Source organism: Clarias gariepinus, chromosome 7, assembly GCF_024256425.1.
Source record: "Clarias gariepinus isolate MV-2021 ecotype Netherlands chromosome 7, CGAR_prim_01v2, whole genome shotgun sequence".
Lineage (NCBI taxonomy): Eukaryota > Metazoa > Chordata > Actinopteri > Siluriformes > Clariidae > Clarias > Clarias gariepinus.
The window spans coordinates 5,335,130-5,358,983 of record NC_071106.1 but is presented as its reverse complement, the minus strand read 5'-3'; the positions used below and the strand labels follow the sequence as shown (position 1 = coordinate 5,358,983).

Below are 23,854 nucleotides of genomic sequence, written 5' to 3'. Positions count from 1 at the left end.
ACTCCTGAAAGGGAAATTACAGAGAACCGCTAGAACACAGAGAACCCACGCTCCAGCAGCACAGCGAACTCATTAAACTTTACATGTCTAATAAAATCACTGTCTGCTGTTACTGATGTATACGGGAAGTCACAACGACAACCAGTGACAACAACACACACACACCCTGTTTACCTGTTTATTAGTGATGCAGATGTGAATAAATGTAACTTAGTTACTATTTAGCAATTATTAAAAAGTATGTGGTACAGTATTTATACATGTTTAAATTGACTAGTTTTTTATTTCTAAATATTGATAATAGAATATAGAAACATTACTATTTTATACTATACTCTATATTATAAATCTAATGTTTGCTAAAATGTAAATGTATAATGAGTAAGGAATAATAATAATAATAATAATAATAATAATAATAATAGACAAGTATATTTTAATGTATATCAGTTTCTCATATGGTATTTAATCATCTTTGAAAAATGTGCATATGGTATGTGGATAAAATGCCCCCTAGGGTGTCATTATGGTAGAAAAACATGACAAAGTGCCATATAGGATGTCCTTTTGGTAGATAAAATGTGATAATGTACTTTCTGGGTTTGCCTTATGGTAGATTGGTGTCCTTATACAAGAGATAATGCCCCTACTAGTGAGTCCTTGTAGTAGGTAAACTACTGTGTTAGATAAAAAACCATCTACAGTGTTCTTATGGCGTATAAAACATTATTTAAATGCCTTCTAGGATGTTCTTATGGTAGAAAAAAAAACATCATAATGTGCCATATACTGTAGAGTGTCCTTATTGTAAATAAAAATCCCTCTCTGGTCTCCTTATGGTCGATAAAATGCCCTCTAGGGCGTCCTTATGGAAGCTAAAATAAAGTGCCCCATAGGATGTCCCTATGGTAGGTAAACTACCCTTTACTGTCCTTAAGGAAGATCAAACATAATAAAGTGCCTTCTAGGACGTCCTCAAGGTAGATAAAGTGCCCTCCAGGGTGTCCTTATGGCAGATAAAACATGATAATGTAACTGCCGGGGTGTCCTAGTGGTAGTTCACATATACTGTAACATTTATAATAATATGTGGTAAACTGCCTTACAGGCATTCCTATGTGTAAAAATGAGATGAGATAGCTTCTAGGTGCTTTCACGCCTGCAGAAGTAAATGCCCTCCAGGCGATCTTTTTTTATTTGCACCCAAAAACAAATGATTATATACTCTGACAAAAAGATAAACAAGAAATGATCCCCACAGCTCATCTCCTAAAGCATTAATAACACACTGCGCTAAAGTTTGATCCTCGGCTTAGTGATTTTGATAAAGGAACTTTATTAACCACTTCTCTTTCCATAAAGAAAATCAGTGTGTAGGCGCTCTGTGCACAGCGAGCCTCCAACTGCTCTTTATTCACTTTCCACTTCACCCTCTGTCACGCACACAGCTGCACGCACATTTTACAACCTGGCTCTGAACACACGCTCACTGATTCATTCTCGCGCACACACACACACACACACACACACACACACACAGGGATCTTTTATCTCGGCTACAGCCGGAAGACACACATTTACACACATTAACCTTTCACTGTAGGAGATTTAACGCATTATTACTTGGTAAGAGGAAGCCAAAGTCCTGCATTCAGAATGCACATGAGCTGAACACTGGATTCTGTTTGGTTAGACGGTCTTGCATTATTGAATAGTATTGCATTAAGACTCTTGTTCTAATATGGTCCCGTTTCTATAGTAGCAACTTATTTGTGGAGACTTTTACACTGCACGCTCCACAGCAACAAACAAGAAATAAAAAAAAGTGTAGCTATTAGTGTGATGAAATTTAATGGAAATCTAATTTCTGCTAATCAGAGATCATGATGTGTGTGTGTGTGTGTGTGTGTTTGCTTGCCCATATACTTCAGCAGCTGTTTTTTTTTTTTTTTATCAATGTTGTTTAAAACTGTTTTATGGTATGTTATTTTATTATAGTAGCATGCGACCAGCAGCTGGTCAGTAGCGCAGCTAAAACGACTATATGTGCACATTACATTACTGAGGTTATTCAAAGCAGGCGCACACACATGCACACACACATGCACGCATATCCAAATCTGAGTAATATTTGGGTGACTCAGAATGCAGATCTCTGGTCATACGTCGTCCCTCAGGTCATCAGGACCCGGCTGTCCAGGACACTCTTCTCTCTGGACGATGCATGCATGAGGAAAGTCCCTGATTTGGTTTGTAAATGAAAGCAAGATTTTTTTCAGTTTGGAGTGAAAATGCACTGCTCATATACTGACCACACACACACACACACACATAAAAATTAAATTAAATATCAATTTAATGTAATCAATTTTATTTTATTATGTTATTGAATTGATTAAATAATAAAATACATTTAATTACATTTTATTAAAATGTATTTTATGTTATAAAATGTCATGTTATCTATGTGATTATATTAGTTTAATTGCACTTTATGTTATTTTATGTTGTTATTTATTTTAATTTAGGTCAGTTTAATTTTATGTTATTTAATTTAATTGAATATAATGCTATTAATTAAATGTTATGTTATTAAATTGATTACTTTAAAAAGAAATAGAAAATTGTTCTGTAAATTAAAGTCATGTTATGTTATTCATGTATTTATATGTCATTTAGTTAAATAAAATTAATTGTGTTTAATTATAAATGATATTAAATAGATATGATATTATGTTATTGAATATATCAAATTAAATTAAAGTTATTTTATCTTATGTTAATAAATTGAAGTGAATTTAATCCGATTTTATGTAGTTTAAATCAGTTTAATCTTCCCTAATTAGACCACAGTGGTCTGGGTCTGTACGCGCACGTGGCCAGTGCGAGGCAGCCACAGAGCGTTTCCGCGCATGCGCGAGTTCAGACTCGCCGTCTCCATGGTGACAGTCAACCAGCTCTCGACTCCACCACTGCCGCGCGCTGATTAAAAAACAAAAAACAGGATTTTGCACACTTTATAAACTTTTGCGTTTATTGATTTTATTTTGAACAACACCATGGGTAGGTAAACATTTCCTGGACGCTTATGTTTCACGCAAAAAAACGCGTTACGGCTTTTAAAATCAAATCGCTAGCATAACCTGTTTTGGTGATTATTAGCCTACTTCCGGTTCAGTCAGGCAAAGTTTTCATGAGCTAATGACTGCTGTGTCAATCTGGAAAATAATCATCTGAGTTGGGCAGAAGAAAAAAATATATATGTAGTTTATTCTTAAAAAAAACATAAATGAATGTATATGAATAAAAAACTAGTTAAGAATGCATGTCTAGTGTGTTGTACAGTCATTTCTAAATGACGTCATTGATTAGGAACATCTCAGAAATATCTGATCTCTTGTTATTTGCACCTATTTTTGGGTTTCTACGCTATGGTGCAGTTAGAGACAAACAGGCAGATTGATGTGGGACGATATTTAGGCCACTGTGACTTACTGATCCACACGGTGAGCAGAAAAGCATCTCAGAATGCACAACCCTGAGACAGGTGGGCTTCAGGAGCCGGAGATGACATCGTAGCGTGGATAACAAATCCTGAACAAACCCTGCGTGATGTCACACATACAGTAGGTTTTAGGCACCCCGGTTAAACCTCGATTAGTCCATAAATGGGCAAACGAGTGGAACTAATGGAGCCTGGTGGATGTTTCGAAGCCGCCTACCTGACTTGAGTACCATCCACAAGCTAGCGACTTAGTTTTAGCTTAGATAGAATGCTACGATGGTTAAGGTTAGTTTGATTTAACGTCCTCATCCACATTTTCAATTCGATGTTTAGCTAAAGTGATGCGTACCATTGCAGCTGTCACTCAAATCCGCCACACTTTGAACACTTGGACATGCGTCTCTATGAAGATTGATCCATTTTTTGAAGTTGGTTCCAGCCCCCAATGGACATTTGAGAAACTGCACATTTTGACACGTTGATAGGTTGGTAAATTTTCAGGAACCGGAGGTTGCGTGTTTAGTTGCACCTCCAGGGTGCAGCCGAAACCGAAATGTTTATGCTGTTACGTTAACAAAAGTCGCAAAAGCCGAAATCCACAGAGTGGGTTTTTTTTTCTTACTCAACCTCTGTCTCAAAACGCAACGAGCCCTTAAAAACCCATAATATCGAATCAGGTTAATCATAAAATTTAGAATTGCAATACTAATTAAATCGGTATAGAGGTATCATGATAATATCGTATCAGTTGGTCCTAATAGGTGCTCGCTTTTCCACTTCAATCACGGTGGATTTAATTTTAATTTAATCAATTATTATTAATGTCAAAGGTCTGAACAATTGGGGGGGGAGGGGGGGTGATTTCTGATTGTCAGTGTGCCGGTTGAGGACATTAGAAAGTGCTGATCTTTTAGGATTTTCACACGCTGCAGCAGTTTAAATTAAACGCTACAGGAAACCAAAAAAAAGCATGGAGGGAACGACATTTCTGTGCTTTTTACGAGATCAGAGCCAGGAAGGATGTAGTAACGCAATTAATCCCTTCACTTTGTGATTTTATGAACGTGCAGGCGTACAGGTGTTCCTAATAAAGCAGACGGTCAGTCATAAGTACTAGCAGTCACGCGCAGTGTTTCTGAGGCTCTTGCGACTGAAGCCTTTGTTTAAGGCGTGTCACAAACTGAGAAATATTTACCCCAGGTTTTCTGTCCACTTTTTTCCAAGAATGTCGATCACGTTCATGCACTCAGTGTTAAAAGTACACCGCCAGGGCGTTTTTTCACCCCCACATGCCCTTTCAGTCCATCTCATTTACTCACTCACTCCCTCACGCACGCACGTCTCGGCCCAGCTCGTGACTAACCGTCTTCAGCTACTCTGCTGACCAGCAGCTCATACAAGGAAGCCTGTGAGCTATTTCGATCCCGGCGATCATGTCATGCACGAGATGCCTGACTGTTTATACAGGCACAAACGAACCTACAGCTCGGTACAGATGTCAGGACGTTTCACATCGTTAACGCGACTGACATTTTGCTTTCTGTCTGATACTTAGGCGATGAACTCGGGAGTGAGTCACCGAACGAAGAACTGAGGATCTGCACTCCATCTCACCCCCTGCCTTTGGAAATCCAGCAGGTACAAGGGTTTGTAATTACGCAGCTTTAATAACTGCGCGGTAGGGGTCTGCTAGCTAACGTGACGGATCTGTGTTGAAGCACCATGGAGGATTAAGAGCACATTTCCTCCCTGTATAATTCACTTCACGGTTCGTCGTTTTGAGCCAAATCTCGTCTCGATTTACTTTATAGCTTTCTGAACAATTTCCTTTCCATGTTTCCTCGTTTCCCTGCCTCTCTCTTTTTCCCTTTACTGTGTGTGTTTGTGTATGTGCGCGTCTCTCTTTTTCCACCCACATAAACTGCAATCTGCTAAAAGATACAGGATGTACTTGCTGATCTTCTCAGACCCTTGCGGAAGATGATTCAGTTTGTAGAAGACGTGAAGAGGATAGAGAAGTAATAAGAATAAAGATATGAAAAATAGCTTCAACGTGACCGAGGCCTGTTTTTAGACTCGACTGACGCAAGAGAGACAGAACTGGAGTAAGTGTGAGGAATAAAAATACGTGATGACGTTCAGAAAAAAATAAAAATACATAACTGAAGGGGTAAACATAGAGCACAGAAAGACTTTTCATCAAACAAACAAAAAAACAAATCTCAACATTACTCAAAGATAACCTGAGTAAATACCAAATGCAGTTTATAAACTATGATTTTAGTTATAAGGGGGAAAAAAACTGTCCAAACCTACCGGAATTAGGATTAGTACTAGGTCTTGCAGTAATCAGGCCTGGGTATGGCAAGTGAAATTAAACCCAGGCCATGTCCACACGTAGCTGGAGATTTTTGAAAAAAAAAAAGGGATTTCTTTCTTCTTCATTTTAAAAAATAATTATGTCCACACGACCTATAGTACGTTTTAAAAGTACTTGTACCTGTTAAGTGCTGTTAGGAGCCTCCCTAATCAACAGGGGGGCAATCAGAAGCCTAGACAAAACGTCATTATCTGTTGCGCTTTGTAAAAGTGAGACGGGTCTCGTCCGAAACCACCGTCGCTGCCTGCGGAGTCTGTGTGTCGTCGGAGTTCTGTACAGTATGTAGCAGCAGTGAGCTCAGTAGTACATTCAGACACCTCTGTTTATTAACATAATGTGTAAGTAAATGCGTGTGTATGTACACGCATGTAAAAAGTCCAGTATGCAATGTTAACACAGTAGTTCACTGTACGTACGTCCACCACTGCACAACATATCATCATAAACAAAGCTGCCGTCAAAACAAGGAGACGAGCACACAGACAACGACATCATCGGCACAAGGTGACGTTACAGCAAGCCAAATTCTCCTTTTCCCCTGTCCACACAACACCATTGAAAACAGAGTTTTGGAAAATCTTCACTTTGGATGGAGTTTTCCAAAGGCTCCATTTTCAATGACAAAAACTGCATTTGTGTGTGGAACAAAGGTGAAAACCGTTGAAAAAGCCTCAACTTTCCAAAGGTCATTTATGATTTATCTGAGGGGGGTTCCTTTTTCACAAGTAAGTTTTTCTTTCCCCGAAATAAATTAAATCCTTATTTAAAAACTTTATTTTGTATTTACTCAGGTTATCTTTGTGTAATATTAAAATTAGTTTGCTGATGTCAATTAGGTATTCTAATATACAGTAAATCTCTGATCATGTTTCTTAGACTTATAAACAAATTGGACTTATGAACGAGCTCTTAGAATGTAACTTGTTCATAAGTTCGATTTGTTTGTAAGTCTAACAAACATTGTCTAGGTACTAGAATACTAACACAAGGGGCTATACGTAGTATAAAATTAACATGTCCCATGACTTTGTCCTTGTTCTTTGGATTCGTCCTAATGGTTGAACGATTCATGTTAAAAGAACGGGCGATGTCTGTCATGTTTTTACCTCGCTCCGTTCTCTCAATCATTTTCACTCTCGTCTCCATCGTCTTTGCTTTTTGCTTCTTAGCGGCACCAGCTTCATAACCGCTGCTTTTATGCTTGCTTCCAGACGTCCTCGCATGCACGCTGCACGCAGGTGACAATGTGACGTCGGACGTGTGATCTAACGTCAATTATCTCATAAGCAGATGTTTGTCAATATTTATTTACAGACACAAAATTAGATTTAAAAAAATAAACAAACAATAAAACAGAATACGTAAATTATGGACAAATTTTACATGCATTCCAGACTAGGCATATAATATCTCTAACAAAATCGCAGCTTTTTGTTTTGTTATTAAATAATTGCACTTATTATTATCCATATTGCGATTAAAATTTTTTGTGCAATTAATTATACAGCATGAATCGACATCTTTATCTGACCCGTCAGAATCTGAGAAATCAACAGCGTAGACATGTATACGGATAATCATACGGGAAAAATGTGTATATTTTAAACGATTTTAATATCAGAAAAAAAGGATGTTGCGTGTTCGTAAGGAAGTTGTCGCTTGGTGACGTGACTCATCATGCATTAAGCTTCCACTAACTCACACATCCGGCACATGGTCTCTAGTGACACTGTGGAGTGGAGTGGGGTGAAAGCCAGGTCACGCCGTCAGACAAGGTTCAGACGAACACACAAGCGTGCGTGTGTGTGTGTGTGTGGTAAATGAATATGTCCTGCCTCTGCTTCTTGGTTCAGCAGTGTAGATAGAAACGGCCTGGTGCAGATGTTTGTTTAGCGTCTATTGATTTATTAAAGCGAACACGATGTGTTGATGTTTCACTTCAGAAGTGCTTACATTAGCGATAACGAATGAGATCCCGGCAGGGACGCGGCGAGCCTTAGGCTAACGAGATCACGCTAACCGGCTACCCAACGTGTCTGTGCTTTCCTTATCACATTAGGAGAGTTTTTTATTTATTTATTTATTTTAATTTTTTTATATATAAATTGCAAGAAGTCTCGAGGATTAGAATTCGGTCATGATGATGGAAAAAGCGACGATGATAAAAAGCCTGAAACATTTTTTAATGAGGAAATATGAAAAAAAAGTGTATTGAAAAGCGAGGAGATTATGCGGGAAAATGATGTATTCGTCTTTTTTGTTAAAGTAAAAAAAAATATATATATATAAAATTCTACAGCTGACCATTTTTGACTCAACATATTTCTCAATACGAACGTGTCAGTTCCAAATGACATTAATGAGACGTTTATTTAATTCTGATTTAACGTATTAATTTATCGGTTCATTTCATTGTTGTGACGTTCCTCTTGGCATGATCTGATTATAATCCGTATAATGAGTGTTTCCAGCGTTAATCCTGTTCCGTTATAGTTTTCCGAAGGCCGTTTGCAGCCTTTTAAGGGTTCAATCAAATTAAGGCTTATCCTAATCGCCAGTTAGCGTAATAAAGCTCCTCAGCGCCTCTGTGTTTGTTTGTTTGTTTGTTTTGTTTTTTTGCTAATAAACTCTGATTAGCTTGTCTTCTGACTTGCCCCGCTCCCCTTCGTGCCACCGCCGACCAGCTGCTCTGGGACCTCATCTCCTTTCGCTTTACTCCCCTATTTATTTTTGATGAGAGCTTAGCCGAAAGCTCGCACCGTGAGAAGACGCGCCACGGAAATCCCCTGCGCGGCCCCTCTCTCAGGCACGGCGCCCCCGTAAATAATGGATGCTTTTAAAACCCAGCCCGGCGTCTGTTCGCTACTTAGCAATCCCGTCTCAGTCTCAGGGAGGATGAAGCTCGCACACACACACACACGCGCACACATGTGCTGAGAGTTCCCTTTCATCACCCTGACCCTTTCCTCGACTTACCCTTAACGGATTGACGCAGAGCTGATGTTAGGAGCTCTCCTGTCACGTCATGACCTTTGGAGCAGGAGTTATGGACAGGTGGAGGTCCTTGAGGTCTGGAACATTTGCCGGCGGGAGCAGTGGAACTCCAGGCCGGCACGAAGACTCCCAATGATTTACAATCACCCCGTTTCGCGGACGACCCTCATCCAGAGTGACTTATTTTATTTTTGTCTCATTTTATTATACATCCAGAGCAGGTGAGGGTTAAGGGTCTTGTTCAAGGGGCAACTTGGTGGTTGTGAGGGTTGAACCGGGAACCTTCCGAATTTTAGTCCAACGTCTCGTCCAATGCTTCCTAGTCAGGCCTGCGCGATTCTTAAAATTAATTTTTTTTTTCTCAATGGGAATCGAGATGACGACGATTTTCCCATACTGTTCTAATTTTTTTCAACCAAAATGTGTTGCTCAGTCACATTTCCGGTATAATTTTATGTAGCTTTCGCTTTCTTCTTAGAGTCTTATGCAACAGCTAGAATCAACACGTCAGGTTTAATAAACTAATACAGTAAATTATAACACAATTTTATTATTTATTTATTTATTGGATTTCTTGCGATTTTCCATGTGGTTTCTCCGAGTCGGGATGAACTCATGTGATGATAAAGTATATACAACAAAAGAACAGAAGAAAAAGTAAGGGTTCACATAGGGACACAGAGAGCATCAAAAGGAGCCAATCACAAGCATGTCATCAGAATGTACCCGCCCACTAATTTCTAACTGGCTGGAAAAGGTCCCAGGTTCAAACCGATACACCATCTGGGATTTTTGTGAAGTAACTAAGTGAACATGTGAACGTAGCGTGATCTGAATGCGGGGAAATACATACAAGCGAATTGCCGTCATCATTCAGAAATATGATCGCAAGTGTGTGTGTGTGTTCTGATCAATTGTGCAGCCCTATTCCTGTTTTTTTTTTTCCCGGTAAAGCAGGACGAGGGGCGTCACAAAATAGGTTTCGCAATGATCCAGTCCAGAAGGTGCCAAGCACTTGTACGACGTCAGGACGGATCCGGTCGTCACCACAGACACAACACATACAAACACACACACACACACGGAGTGTTCTGCTTCTGAAAATGTAAATATATGTCTGTTACCGTCTCAACTGTTAAAATGTCTGATTATTTCCACATAGTCGACTGTCACATACGTATATATATATATTTAAATACGTTTCCTCTCGTTAAAACAATCGTGCATGATGTGCAAATATAAAACATTTACGAGGACCAGTAGGAACTGGATCCATGGTACACTTCATTTCGAAATGCAAATTAGAAAATGAGGAAACTGGGTTTTTTTGGTTTTGTTTTTCTCGACTCAAACTGAAAATCGTTTCTCGTTTTGTTTTTTGTTTTTTAAATCATGGCAGTGCTTTATCACGCAAAGTTAAGAATTTAATATTTATGAATCCATTAATCCAGATATACAGTACGTACAGTTCAGCTAAATGGGTCACATGTACACAAATCAACTGTAGGTGATGAAAATGTTTAAGATTATCACCTGAAGGGATCAGTAGTGATCTGACCCGCGATAGTATCTCACTTCTGTGTTAAATCACAAATCTATATAAATAAAAGAAAGGTTTTGTCTGTACATAGGTCAGTTGTCTCTCTTTCAATGACATTTTATACTATTAAGGACCCGAAACCAGTCTCGGAAAATTTTATATCTGTTCAGCCAGATTATGTCGCAGCATCATGCGAAACGGAATCTTCTGCAGTCCTGAGATCTCTACCTGCAGTTTAACCTGCACCATCAGTGAAATCTAAATGTTGAGTAATCTTGTGATGTGATGTTATGAACAGTCATGTGTGGGATTTAATAATCTACTTTAAAATAATCTACTAATGCGCTGCTGTCTCAATGTAAACACACACCTGCACCAATAGATATTAATTAGAAAAGATAAAGTGAATATTTTGACTGGGATTAGTTCATATTTTCACTTTGGCTGAAATAACAGCGCTGAAGTGGTATAAGTGAATTTTAACACGCTGGAGTGGTTTTAAGACAAAACTTCATCTTTATCCTTTTATCTACTTTTTCCATTTCTCATCTGTGATTCACTCTCCGATTACCGAACAGGGAGTGTATTTGTCTGACCACCAAAGAAGGACAACTTAGTGTAAACAAGGCGTAAGATACTCAACCTTACAGAATGGGATTTCTTTGTATTAATAAGTTAGACAGAGAGTTCTGCTGTACAGAGAGACACACAGACATGTACGTGGGCTTCAACCTCAAATAATAATAATAATAATAATAATAATATCGCTGATTACATTAAAGATCAGCAGATTATTATTAGATTTAACTTTTTAACTATTTCTACAAACTCTTTAACCGTCAACAACGGGTAATTACGCTAGTCTGAAGTAATGGTCATATTTCGTAACGTGAAGTAAGAGTGCAGGTTAGCGGATTTGTGCCAGATCAGGCGCTGGTGAGCGTGAGAGGTGCTGCAGGACATTGACCGGGGTGACGAGCGGTTCTGCCGGTTCCTTCCTGCGGCGAACGTCGACCCCACCGGAGCCTCCTGGGCTCTTCCGCTTCCTGCCCCTGGACTTCCCAGTAACCGGGTTGATTCTCTCCATGGTGCCTGACCAGCCACAGGCTTCCTCTCTGTTGTTTACCCCACCGTGAAGACCATCCTGCCCCCCCTCTTACCCCTGAGTACCCCTGAGTGCCCCTTATCTCCTTCCTGGTGCTGCTTTTGTGCTGTGGAGTCGAGAGGAATCTCGGTTTTGGCTCGCGCCTCGATGAGCACCGCAGGGGGTTCTTTATCTCAATGAGCATTCGCAAAGCCCTCTCTCTCTCTCTCTCTCTCTCTCTCTCTCTCTCTCTCTCTCTCTCTCTCTCTCTCTCTCTCACACACACACACAAACACACACACACACACTGCAAATCTACAGGAAATTAAGGCCCAAAACAAGGATAAGTCCATTAACTGCCTAATCCCTTGCGTGATAAGAGTGTGTCTGTGATGCTGCATTGTGGCTGGAACAGGAGGACAAAGAGGGGGGCGGCCACACACACACACACACTGAGTGCATAAACAGGTGCTTCCCACAGCAGTCCGCAACAATATTTTTTCCTCTATCAAGCAGCAGAAAGAATTTATCGCCCTGTAAATATCTCCGCGTGTCATCAGGAGTAACGGCAGAAGCGTGCGCCGGTGGAAAAGTCAGCTTGCACGCTCCATACAGCCGAGGTCGGGCCAGGGGGCGGAGCCGGCGTTCTGGAAGGTTATTCGGGACTCGTGTGCGTGCCACGGTGACCCAGTTTTACCCCAGGATTTGATGGAAGCAGACGGCGGAGGGGGCGAGAGACGCTTTTAGATGATTTGTCTGCACGGAGCTTTCTGAAAACACCACAACGAGACCTTAACAGTCTTATTATATAACAACTATAATAATTGTTATTTTTGAATGAATGATTGATAACTTTATTATCATTCCAAAACATGATGATGATATTGACACGTTGAAAAAAAACAGAAGGAAAAAAAAAGTTAATAAGAACATATTGCACAGTGAATAAGTTAAAAATAATAAACACAGTGTCACACAGAAGCGAGTACACCTGTCACATTTCAGCAAAAACTTTATTATTATTGATTCTCTAGTAGTGATGGAAAGTTTAAATCATTTTAGTGACTCTGTTCTTTGTATCTCGTTCAAATCTTTTTTAAAATCATTTAGTTCATTTCATTCTTTTGATCAGAAATAAAATAAAATGTTGAATTTTCAGTAAACAGACCCCCAATACGTCTATATACACAAATTTTGACTACAGTTCCAGTAATTAAAATATTACAATGCAGCTTAGCAATGCAGACATATTATAATTAAAAGAATGAGTAGCTCATCTCTTATATCTTCCAGTCTGAGTCGTTGGTTCTTGTGAATCTATTGCACCGCATAGCGTCTATGGGAGTCACGTGACTAAAGAACGAACGACTCGGAGTCGAAGAGTCATTGAGAAAGAATCGCTCAATTCTGTTTCCTGTCCATAACCTACGGAGGATTAGCAATGCTAAAGCTAGCCAGCTATGCCAGCTAATTAGGCTTTTTAGTTAGCTAGACACTGGTGGCTCAGTGGTAGGTGTTTCGTCTGCCATGCGGAAGACCCGGGTTCGATTCCCAGCCACTGGACGCCCGGATAATTGGGAGGGTGGTGTCAGGAAGGGCATCTGGCGTAAAACCTGTGCCAAGTTGGTGTGCGGACTGGATGTTCCGCTGTGGCACTTGCTGAAAAGACCAACAACAAGTTCGCTAGTTAGTTTTTCTGTTAGTTTATGTTGCATGTAGCGCCTTGGATGGTGCATTTAGGAACGTTGTTTCATTTCACTGTGTACTTAACAGTATATGGTTGAAGTGACAATAAAGCCTACTTGACTTGATTTGACTTGGGTAGAAAATGAACGAATCACTCTCTGAGACGACTCGTTCTTCTGAGCCTCGTTAATGACTCGTTCAAAAGGAACAAATAGTTCATGAACTATTCATCACTATCCTCCAGAGACAATACTATAGAAATGAAAACTAAAAATGAGTGAACATGTCCAAACTGTGTCCAAACTACCGTATATCAGTATTCTGTGTGAGTACCATCGTTATCCAGCATGGCTTTAATCCATTTCCATAGTATCGTCTATATTTGAGAAGATATACTAAAATGTTTGCTGAAATTACATGGGGTGTACTTACTTTTGTGAGAAAATAAATCAATTACAGGCTGATTAATGAATACCGTATTTTGTACAGCTAATGAGAATATGCTGCGGAATGATGAGGAAGTAAAATATATCACACAGTAAAGCCCAATCCCAATTCTACCCCTTACCCCTATATATAAGTTAAAAATAATAAGTTGCACAAAAGAAACAGGAAAACTCGTGCAGCTCTTTTTGTCCATCCCGAGACTCGACTCACGTGGAGATTAAATCTAATATTTATTAACCCTCATCATTTACTGGAGAGTCAATAAGCAGCAACGGATGAAGAATAAATCGTAAAACAAGACGACGAACTAAAAGAGTCGCCCCAGACGCGGTTACAGATGGTTAACTACGCCGGTATACAGATGTCTTTAATTATTTCCAGGATAATGATCTAATAATTAATATGAACGCTCGTTTTCTCATTTTACAGACGATGTCATTTGTCCTGAACAATAAAGCCGACTCTGTGTTAAAAAACAGGGATAATGGAGGCGGCATGTGTGAGCGCTTGCTTGCTTGCGTGAAAGGAAGGATTATTAATGTGCGTGTGTGTGTGTGTGTGTGTGTGTGTGTGTGTGTGTGTGTAAGTGCTAAGCCGATGTGTCAGTGCCGGGGGCAAAGGCCCCTGTGGCGGCTTTATGTGTCACGGGAAAACATTCTCATTGGCGGCACACACACACACACACACACACACACTGCTCTCAGGGTTGGCATGTGCACATGTGTAATTCTGTATGTGTGTATGTGTGTGTGATTGTGTGTGTGTGGTGGCTGAGACTGGGACAGATTGTCTGTGAGGGACAGTCAAACTCACGGAGCGTCAAAGCCTCCCTGGTTCTGTGTGTGTGTGTGTGTGTACAGTATAAAGTGTATAGTTCTTTACTCGTTGATTCTGAAACTAAAATAAATAAACATGCTTAGTCTTGATTCTTTATTTGAGCTCTGAGTTTCCCGCCTAAACATAAAGAAAGCTTTGAGATTCTGCTTTTAAAGGTCCCATATTGGACTGCTCCCAGAGCTCCCCCTGAGTGTGTGTGTTAATGCCCCCAGCCGAAGTAAGACTCAGAGAGAGAATGCATTTTTTCATACCTTAATCCCGCTTTATTTCACTCCTCCTCCCAACTCGCCGTTTCAGTGTCTATGTAAATCAGCTACAGCTAAGCCACGCCCCTAATGACGGGGAAGAATTGGACACGACTAAAAATTAGGGAGAAAATCATGGGGAAAAAAGTGCTTTTCACACTGGATTTAGCATGAAATATGACCAGTGCACTGGAAGTTCAACAGACTGTCCCAACACTCAGGAGAGTGTCAAATGTTTGTCATGTTTATTGTTTATTTTAATGTTGTCATGTTTACTGTCATGTTTAACACTCAGATGCTAGACAGCGACGTTGAATGATGAGAAAACAGAAGCTGGTTACAAAGCACATCAGATTTAAGTGATAAAAAGCGTCAGACTCATTACGCAACCGATATGAGTAATGTCTCATAGGGTAATGTGGACCGCGCTCACATGAAAAGTGGACGGTTTATCTGAAGGTGTCTCAGGCATGGCATTATATTTTGAGATTCCATTCTTCTGTGCTTCTGTGAAGCATCAGTTGTTGTAAATTTTTTCGTTGAAGAAAACATAGTGGAACATAATCCCGTCTGAATAGGGCTCACGTTCTTTCTGTGGTTTAAACTTGACCAATACTCGGCTTTGCACTGGTTTCAGTGGGATGTGATAAAAATGAGTACTTCCTCGTATAGAAAAAGCACAAAAATCTTTTTTTTTTTTTTTTTTGTTTAGAGGTACAAACCTCAGAGGTCCAGAGGTTTAAAAAAATATGTATATACATATATATATTTTATATGGATATAAAGTACCATCTTTATATCCGTATAAAACTAATCCTGTGCAAATACAGCTTTAATGCGCAGGGACTTCATGGTGTTTTGAGCTGATGCTAATTCCTGAGTCATGATTGAAGATCAAAACCTCGTTTCCAGAAAGTATACGATTCATCCTTACTGTATCTCACACCTTTTTTTTTTGTTTTGTTTTTTGTACAAGCGATAAAGCAGAGCGAGAGTCAGCTGGATTCGCTCCAGGATTCAGTCAGAAACTGCTTCTAAAAGCGAAACTCTGCTAAAAGAGCGAAACTGCAGAGAGGAAGTTGAGCCCGAGATGAAATTCACACTGTTTCAGCTTCACTCCGAGCATCGCTCATCGCTCATCAGTCAAGCCATATGTCTATTTTTCACATCTTTCTGATTTGACGTGCCGTGTGAGTGATGCTTAACTACCGAAGGTGTTGCTTCTAAACAAGCAAATTTCATCCAGCTTCTGTCTCGTCTGCTAAAACGATAAAATTGTAAATAAAATAATTCTCCCTGATTTTGAGGCCCGGTCGACGTGGCCGGTGTTAGCAGTAATCACCTCGGGTGACGCCTCTGGCGATGAATCACAGTACCGGAGCGTGCCAGGCTTCAGTCCCGCAGAGCAGGCCGTTATCACGCCACCGCTTCAGTTTAGTGTGGTTTATTAAAGCGAGTCATCAGGGAGCTCTCATCACCGTCTCCCTCTGATGTACATGAGAAACTAAACCGCTCATTTTTCACTCACACTGTGATGTAATAGAAGAGCAGAAAAACTGAATGAGTGTGTGTGTGTGTGTGTGTGTTGAGATGGAGCAGGAGGAGACGACCTGCCGTTACTGCGGAGTGAGCTACCTGATCCTGCACGAGTTCCAGCGGCTGCAGGAGCGTCTGAGGGAGACGGAGAGAGAGCTGGAGAGAGAGCGAGGGAGCAGAGAGGAGCTGCAGAGATCACGGGGTCAGCTGGACCAGCTGAGGGCGGCCAATCAGATTTATACTGACAGGTGAGACATCTGGACACTCTGGACATCTCGTATACACTCTGTGTACGATATACACTTTATACACTCTCCACACTCGATACACTTTATACACTCTCCACACTCTATACACTCTATATATTTGATACACTCGATAAACTTAATGCATTTGATAAACAATACGCTCTTTAATCTGTACACACAATACACTCTATACACTCTATACACTCTGTACACTCTATACACTCTGTACACACAATACACTCTGTAAACTCTATACACTCCGTACAATACACTCTGTAAACCTTATAAACTCTATACTTTTGATACACTCTTCAATCTGTACACTCGATACGGTTGACACACTCTATACACTACATACACTACATACATTTTGTACACTCGATACACCCTGTACACGAGGCGGGGTACACCCTGGACACAGAGCTCACTCACATACACACACTCACACTCTTGTTCACACACTACGGGTAATTTGGGAACAGTGTTACATTGAGTTACATTACAGCGTTACTTTCTGATTAAAGTAACTAGTTCGAGTACTTTTCCATTGCAGAAAATAAAAACTCCTTTGTGATTCCTCATGCATGTTGTTTTAGTCAAGACCTTCATAATTATTCTGCCATCATCACTCAGCCAAGTTTGGCCCATAATCTGTTAACTACAGTGGAAATACTCGTAAACCAAATTTAATTTCCCCATAAGAAATAATGAAAACTCAAATAATTTGTTCCAGAGCCCGAAAAAATAAATACATAAAAATAATTAATACAAAATATGAAGTAAAAATAAAACAAATTAACCTTAAAAAAAAGTAAAAATAAATTACGATAGATAAGTGTTTCCGTTTGTGCGTGCAGGTGCTGTGTGTGTGTGTGTGTGTGTGTGTGTGAAGCTAAAGTAAGGAGCCCCTCCCCCTCTCCCCCTTCTCGTCTTACACAGTTACCCGTCTTTCATCCTTTTCACACACACGCGCGCACACAACGGAAACACTGTTTATCGGTTTTTAAAACAAATTAACCTGCACTTTACCTTTGAAAAGAATCGCGACAAATGGATCTTTAACCTCTTTAATGAGACTTGAGTAGAATGCTTTTACTTTACATGCACGCTGTACACACACGCATTCAGACACAAAATTAAATATGTTTTACACACACACACGTGGTCACAGTGTTATAGTAAACAGTACACGCGTGCACGGATGTTGATTATACCAGTAAGAGACGCGCAGGGGAGACGATTACCCACAATTCCGCAGCGCAAGAGAGAGATGTTGTGATCACGATCAAGAAGCACATGCGTGATACATAATACTCGGTATCGGTATTTATTAAAAATCTTTGCTCATCTTGCGAAACACTCGCAGTCCGAGGTGTCACTGTACTAATACCCCTATCTCACCATAAGTTTTGGCGCTGTGATTAGGTTTCCATGTTTCCGTGCGTCGGTCCTCGCATAGTCAAACTGCATAAGTGAGACAGGAGTATAAAGGCAGGAATAACAGGAATAACTTTGTCATTGATCACTAATCACTGTTGTTCCTGAAGACCAACCCCTGACGACTGTTGTTCCTAATGAGCAATCACTAATAATCATTGTTCCTAATGACTAAGTATTGATCACCAATGTTCCCAGTAAACAGTCACTAATCACCATTGTTCCCAGCCAATCACTGACCCCGGTTGTTTCCAGTGCCCGGTTCTCAGAGATGATCGAGTGTATTCATGTCTCTGTGCAAATGATCGTGTTGATTTGATGAATTTCCAAATTAGTCACGTTAGCGAGTTTCTCCTGAAACACTTAGACGAGACACATCCCCGGTGCTGCCGAGCCTCATAGGCGGCGTGAAGGCCGTGGTGGGAGTTACTGTAAGAGCGCACCCTTATCACAGTAACCTGCCCGTGCTCCCGGATTCAGTCAGAAACTGCGTTCAAAAGCGAAACCCTGCTAACAGAGCGAAACTGCACACAGGAAGTTCAGATTTGCACTGGAGTACAGTGATAACACGGCCGACGCGATGACTCAGACACACAGTGGGAACGACGATAAGCTACCTATTAGCATGTATTACGTAATCAAGTAACTCAAGAAGTTCACCGGGGTTTGATCTTGGCGAATTGAAGCCTAGGAAGTGAATTATTAGCTAAAACCATAAAGTGTCACATTTATTTCAGGATATTCGATGACGATTCAGAAACGGAAAAACATGTTATGAACGTCACAGCGGTGAGAGCGGCTGAACAAAAGGAGCCGGCGCTGACCGAGCGTGATTGTGTGTGTGTGTGTGTGTGTGTGGGTTTTAAACCCTTACACTCCACTCAGGTCAGCGTGACCCACTTCAGACTTTTAGTCCGTGTGCATTTTATTCCAACATGAAAGTTTTTTTTTTTTTTTTAACTGTAAACACTTTTTTTTTCTTTCCTTTCAAAGATTCAAAGGTCAGGCTGACCTGAAAGCATGATGAAATACTGTGGAAGTGTTATCGCTAACTAGTTAACCTGAAGCTAATATTTATTTCATATCTTGAGACATGAATAGAGTTTTTTTTTTATATACACCATATTTTATGTGATTTTGTGTTAAAAAAAAAGAAAAGAAGGTGATAAAGGGCGTATCTATATGCCGTATCTATACGTAATAATAGCGATAAGGAATTAAAATGTTTACAGTCAACCAATTAAACGTTTGCGCACCCCTTCTTTATAATTCAGTTGTCTCTCCTGATTTTCATTTCTTTCTACACTGTAAAGCCATGCGTCAATAATCTCTTTTTAAACAGTTTCGAAGTGTGTCCACCAGTTATGCTCTGTAGCAAGACGACAACACTTACCGCTATGCCACCGTTCCACCCTGAAGCCCGCAGTACCAGTCAAAAGTTTGGACACACCCTCTAATTCAGTGCTTTTTGTCTTGTGATGGTTTATTTTTTTAAAGCTGTGAAATAACACACGGAATTAGATATTTAATACCCTCGTCCAACTGAGCCCAATTTGCTACGACGTCTCCGGGTTTGAAATCGGCTCCAGAGTTGTCGCGGTTCGGTACCAAGCCCCACATCGAGCCGTCAACGATTTAAACAAATTCCTAAGGCCCTGAAAACAGCAATAACGGTATGCGTACCGACACGATGACTTTTTAATAGCAAGTTAAAGACGTTAACAATGTTATACGAAAGATTCGCTAATGAAACCATAATGAATAATGTTATCAGGAACTGATAACGAATTGATAGCGAAACCATATCGTCGCTACCAACATGAAGCGTTTAACAAAAAGTTTTTATGAAAATGTTCCAATTTTCCGCCCAACGTTAACGGTCACGAACGAACACGATAGAATTCAAGAGCAACAACAAGAAGTCGGGGCCAGGGGTAGCATTGGACTACGGTTCAGAAGATCCCAGGTTCAAACCCCACAACCACCAAGTTACCACTGTTGGGCCCTTGAGCAAGGCCCTTAACCCTGATGATGAAACTGACTCTCATGAAGACCTTCCCAGGAAAGCAAGACCAAAACTGAGCTCTGCTGCAGAGGAGAAGTTCATTTAGAGTCACCAGCCTCAGAAATCACCAATTAACAACCAGCACCTCAGATTAGAGCCGTTATGAAGCTTTACAGAGCAGAAGTAGCAGATAAACATCTCAATATCAACTGTTCAAAGGGGATTATTGTGTATTTTGGATAAACGCCTTTTACAGTGTAGAAAGAAATAAAAATCAGGAATGACCGTGGAGAATGACCCATCGCTGCATTTCGAGAGAGAGAGAAAGAGAGAGAGAGAGAGAGAGAACGTCTTCACCTCATTCCACTCTCAGAACCTGAGTCAAAGCGATACTTCTGGTCGGTTTGGTTTTACACTGCGCATTTATAACCCAAACGAAATAAGATTAAAAAAAAGTACAGGTTTTCACCGAAATATAATAAAAAAGATCATCCAAGCATTAATATCACGGAGTCAGCGCTGAAGATATTATAGGTTATATAAAGTAATTAATAAATAAACTATCACGTTCTTAAACACATCATAAATGACGTCATTAATCGGTACACAATGTGACTGTAAGATCAGCCGTGTGTGTGTGTGTGTGTCTGAGAGAGAGACAGAGAGTAACTGAGTGTGTGCACAGGTTTGTCCGTCTGCTCAGGTGTAGGAACTCTCTTTGTTAATCAGACGCGACCAGACATCACAGTGATGATAAGCGTGTAGGTGTAGCCCAGCCGAGCCGACCGCCTCCTCCTCGTCCTCCTCCTCGTCCTCCTCCACCTCCACCCCTTCCACCTCCTCGTCCTCGTCCCTGGCGGGGTGAAACGGTTAGCGCGTGAGTCAGCGCGCGAGTCAGTGCACCAACCTGCGACTGTTTGCGGTTCGTGACGCTGAAGCGTAATTATACCTTTACTGGCAATCAGGAGTCTGAGAAAACCTCTCGATGCCAACACCTTCCAAAAAAAACAAAAAGAAACAGAACAGACAGACCTGTATTTGTGTGGCTGTGAGTGTGTGGGTGTGGGTGTGTGTGCTACCTCTACTGTACACCATGTATGAGCTCTGAGCTTTAAGAAGCAACAACATGAGCACCTGTACGAGTTGGAGTTTGATGATGATGATGATGATGATGAATTTAGATGATGCATATGATCGATAACAGACGTAATAAACATTTTTTTTTTTTTTTAAATCTAAAAATAAGGCTTGGTTGTTTGGCTCAGAGACTCGTGTGACCTGACCGTGAACCCATTAGCACGTCTCAAATCTCAAATCGAGACAATAGGAAGAGAGATAGAGAAAGAGAGAGAGAGAGAGAGAGGGCATGTTTGTTTGACCTGTAGGTGTTTGCTGCGACGTGTTTCTTACATGAAACGCAGAAAGCAAGTGAAGAAAGAGGGAGATGAATACGACGTGCATTTACGATTCTCCTTTCAGTTATTTGTGCTTGGACCGGTTTCACAGATCGTCTAGTGCGGCTATGATTGACAGCAGAGAAGCGTTATGCCCCGCCCACCCGGAGAGCACAGCCGGTTTAGCTCACATCTCAGTCAGAACTATTAATATTAACACTTCCGAAAAAATACTTTAACGTCACAATTTTTTACAAATTTTTATTTCCATCCATCCAGATGTGTCCTCACGTCCTCCTGCTCCTGGCACGCAGTCACTCGTGCACATCTGCCCCGGCGTCTCACGTGAAACGTAGTAAAAGTCGCTAACGGCGAACCGGAACAGCAGATCTCTCTCTCTCTCTTTTTCTCTCTTTGTATCAGAGCTCATACCGAGACAGACGGAGCACAGAGCAGATGGAGAAGCGTGTGACGGTGAGTCACGTCTAGAACAAAAATCCTCTCAGGCTCGGAAATCAGATAAAAAAATACATAAAAAAGCAACAAGAAAAGCTCCTACTCATAGTGAAACTCTGTGTTGTGCTCGCGGTGCCAGCAGGGCGTGAGAAAAGAAAAGAAGAAGAAAAAAACGATCTACAGGCAGTTTGTGCGTGAAAGTAAGAAAAGGAAGGGCATTAATCATTTATCTGCGGTTCTAACCGAATTTCAAAACGTCTGTGTGTGTGTGTGTGTGTGTGTTTTCTGAGATAACGTGATGCCCAGTCACTTAGATCCTTTCTTTATTAATACGTCTGGATAAATCAGCATTTTATCTCACAAGCACAGGTTTATTATTAAATCACGTTTATTTGTGCAACAGAAAATGTCTCGGGAAAAAAAAAAAAGTTTTGTTTTGTATTCCGCTGCAGGTTTATTCTGACTACATAAAACGTGATGTGAAAGAAAAGAGAGATGAAAAGGACACGTGAAGGGCCTGTTCCTGGAAAGAGGGAGCGAGAGGAGGAAGGACATACAGAAACAGAGACATTTATAGAGAAGGTGGAGAAGAAGAAGTGGAAAGACAGACAGTAAGCGGAAGAGATGGAAATAGATGCGGATATGGACATGAGGCTGGAAAAGGACAGAGACGAAAGGAGAGACGGAGATGTTGGACAGAGACAGAACGAGATTCAGAGAGAGATAGAGGGAGACGGAGATGGGGAGGCAGAAAAGGAAGGGTGGAGAGACAGGAAGACAAAGAGAGACAGAGAGAGAGAAATAAACAGACTTCCATCCAGTTGAGTTGTCTTCCGTGGTTCTTCCAGGACTCGTGCTGTTGCTGAGCTCGTCGATTCATTTTTTCTTATCGACAAACCGTTTTGACCTGGCTCGCTGTTTTTCCGTCTTAAAGCGAACGTTTGTTTTGTAAAATATTACTGATTTCCAACACTTTATTCATATTTCTGCGTAAAAAAAACAACTCGAAACATTTAGAAAACACATGTAAATAAAGTAAAATATGAAATAAATAGACATTAAACCCTAAACTTAAACTTAATTTATGATCCCTATTAGCACCGGCTGCTTTAAAAACCAAACTAAAAGTGTCTCCTTTTTCTTTTTGCTCAGCGGAGTTTGTATTGACAAAAGAAAATTCGCTTCTTCATGATGCTCTAATCTGAAAAACTCGAATCCGGAAAAAAACAAACCAAAACGTATCTTTGTTCCAATATTTATGGACCCGACAGATTATTACTATAAATTTTTTTTTTCATTAATGTTACGACTGATTTAGTCTGCGTAGTCCAGTACGGCGTCCAGCGTTCCGTGAGTCGGACACGGAGACCCGTCCCTGCGGAGTGTGGTGAGGGGTGCCGATACTTTTTGGACAGTACGTTCGGGGATTTGACGTGTCTGTTTTGCTCGTCAGTATGAGCGTGCATGTTCATGCAGCCGTTAGCACGCGTTCGTTCGTTCGTTCGTTTGTTTGTGTGTGGTTCTGTGTGTGTGTGTGTGTGTGTGTGTGTGTGTGTGTGTGTGTGCGATGGTGATATAGGTGTAACAGCAGCAGCTGGATGTCTCTCAGCGCCGATGTCTCTGCGGCGTCGGTTTCTCGCTTCCGTATCGGCCATCTACGAGACGTGGGAAACTCGCAGTGTGACTGTGCCATGCACGCAATCAGTACCTAGTCAGGGTGTGTGTGTGTGTGTGTGTGTGTGTGTGTTGGAGAGACAGAGAGAAGCCGCTCGTAACGGTGACCGTGAGACTCGACGAGGGTGCTCGTGCGAATGTGTGTCAGTGGCCGGGGTGGAACATAGATGTCGTGTGACACAATGTTTAACACACATTTATTTATCCACACACACACTCACACACACACACACACATACACACACACACATACACTACATTTGTGGCTTTTGAAGGAAGTGGAAGTGGGCAGAACGTGGGCGCTCTGTTGTTCTCCACATGATTTATACGAACATCCGTTTGCTCGCTCTCTCTCTCTTCTCACACACAGATGTACACACACACAC

The 23,854-nt window shown here is 40.9% G+C and overlaps 1 protein-coding gene across 1 annotated transcript; it reads left to right on the top strand.

The window, feature by feature from the left end:
* Positions 1-2,989: 2,989 nt before the first annotated feature.
* Positions 2,990-22,859, top strand: LOC128528006 (protein LEKR1-like). Its single transcript, XM_053500716.1, has 4 exons — positions 2,990-3,063; positions 5,061-5,143; positions 16,309-16,502; positions 22,247-22,859. Exons 1-4 carry the CDS (start codon positions 3,060-3,062, stop codon positions 22,263-22,265), a joined length of 300 nt encoding a protein of 99 aa, XP_053356691.1. The 5' UTR covers positions 2,990-3,059; the 3' UTR covers positions 22,266-22,859.
* Positions 22,860-23,854: the final 995 nt, after the last annotated feature.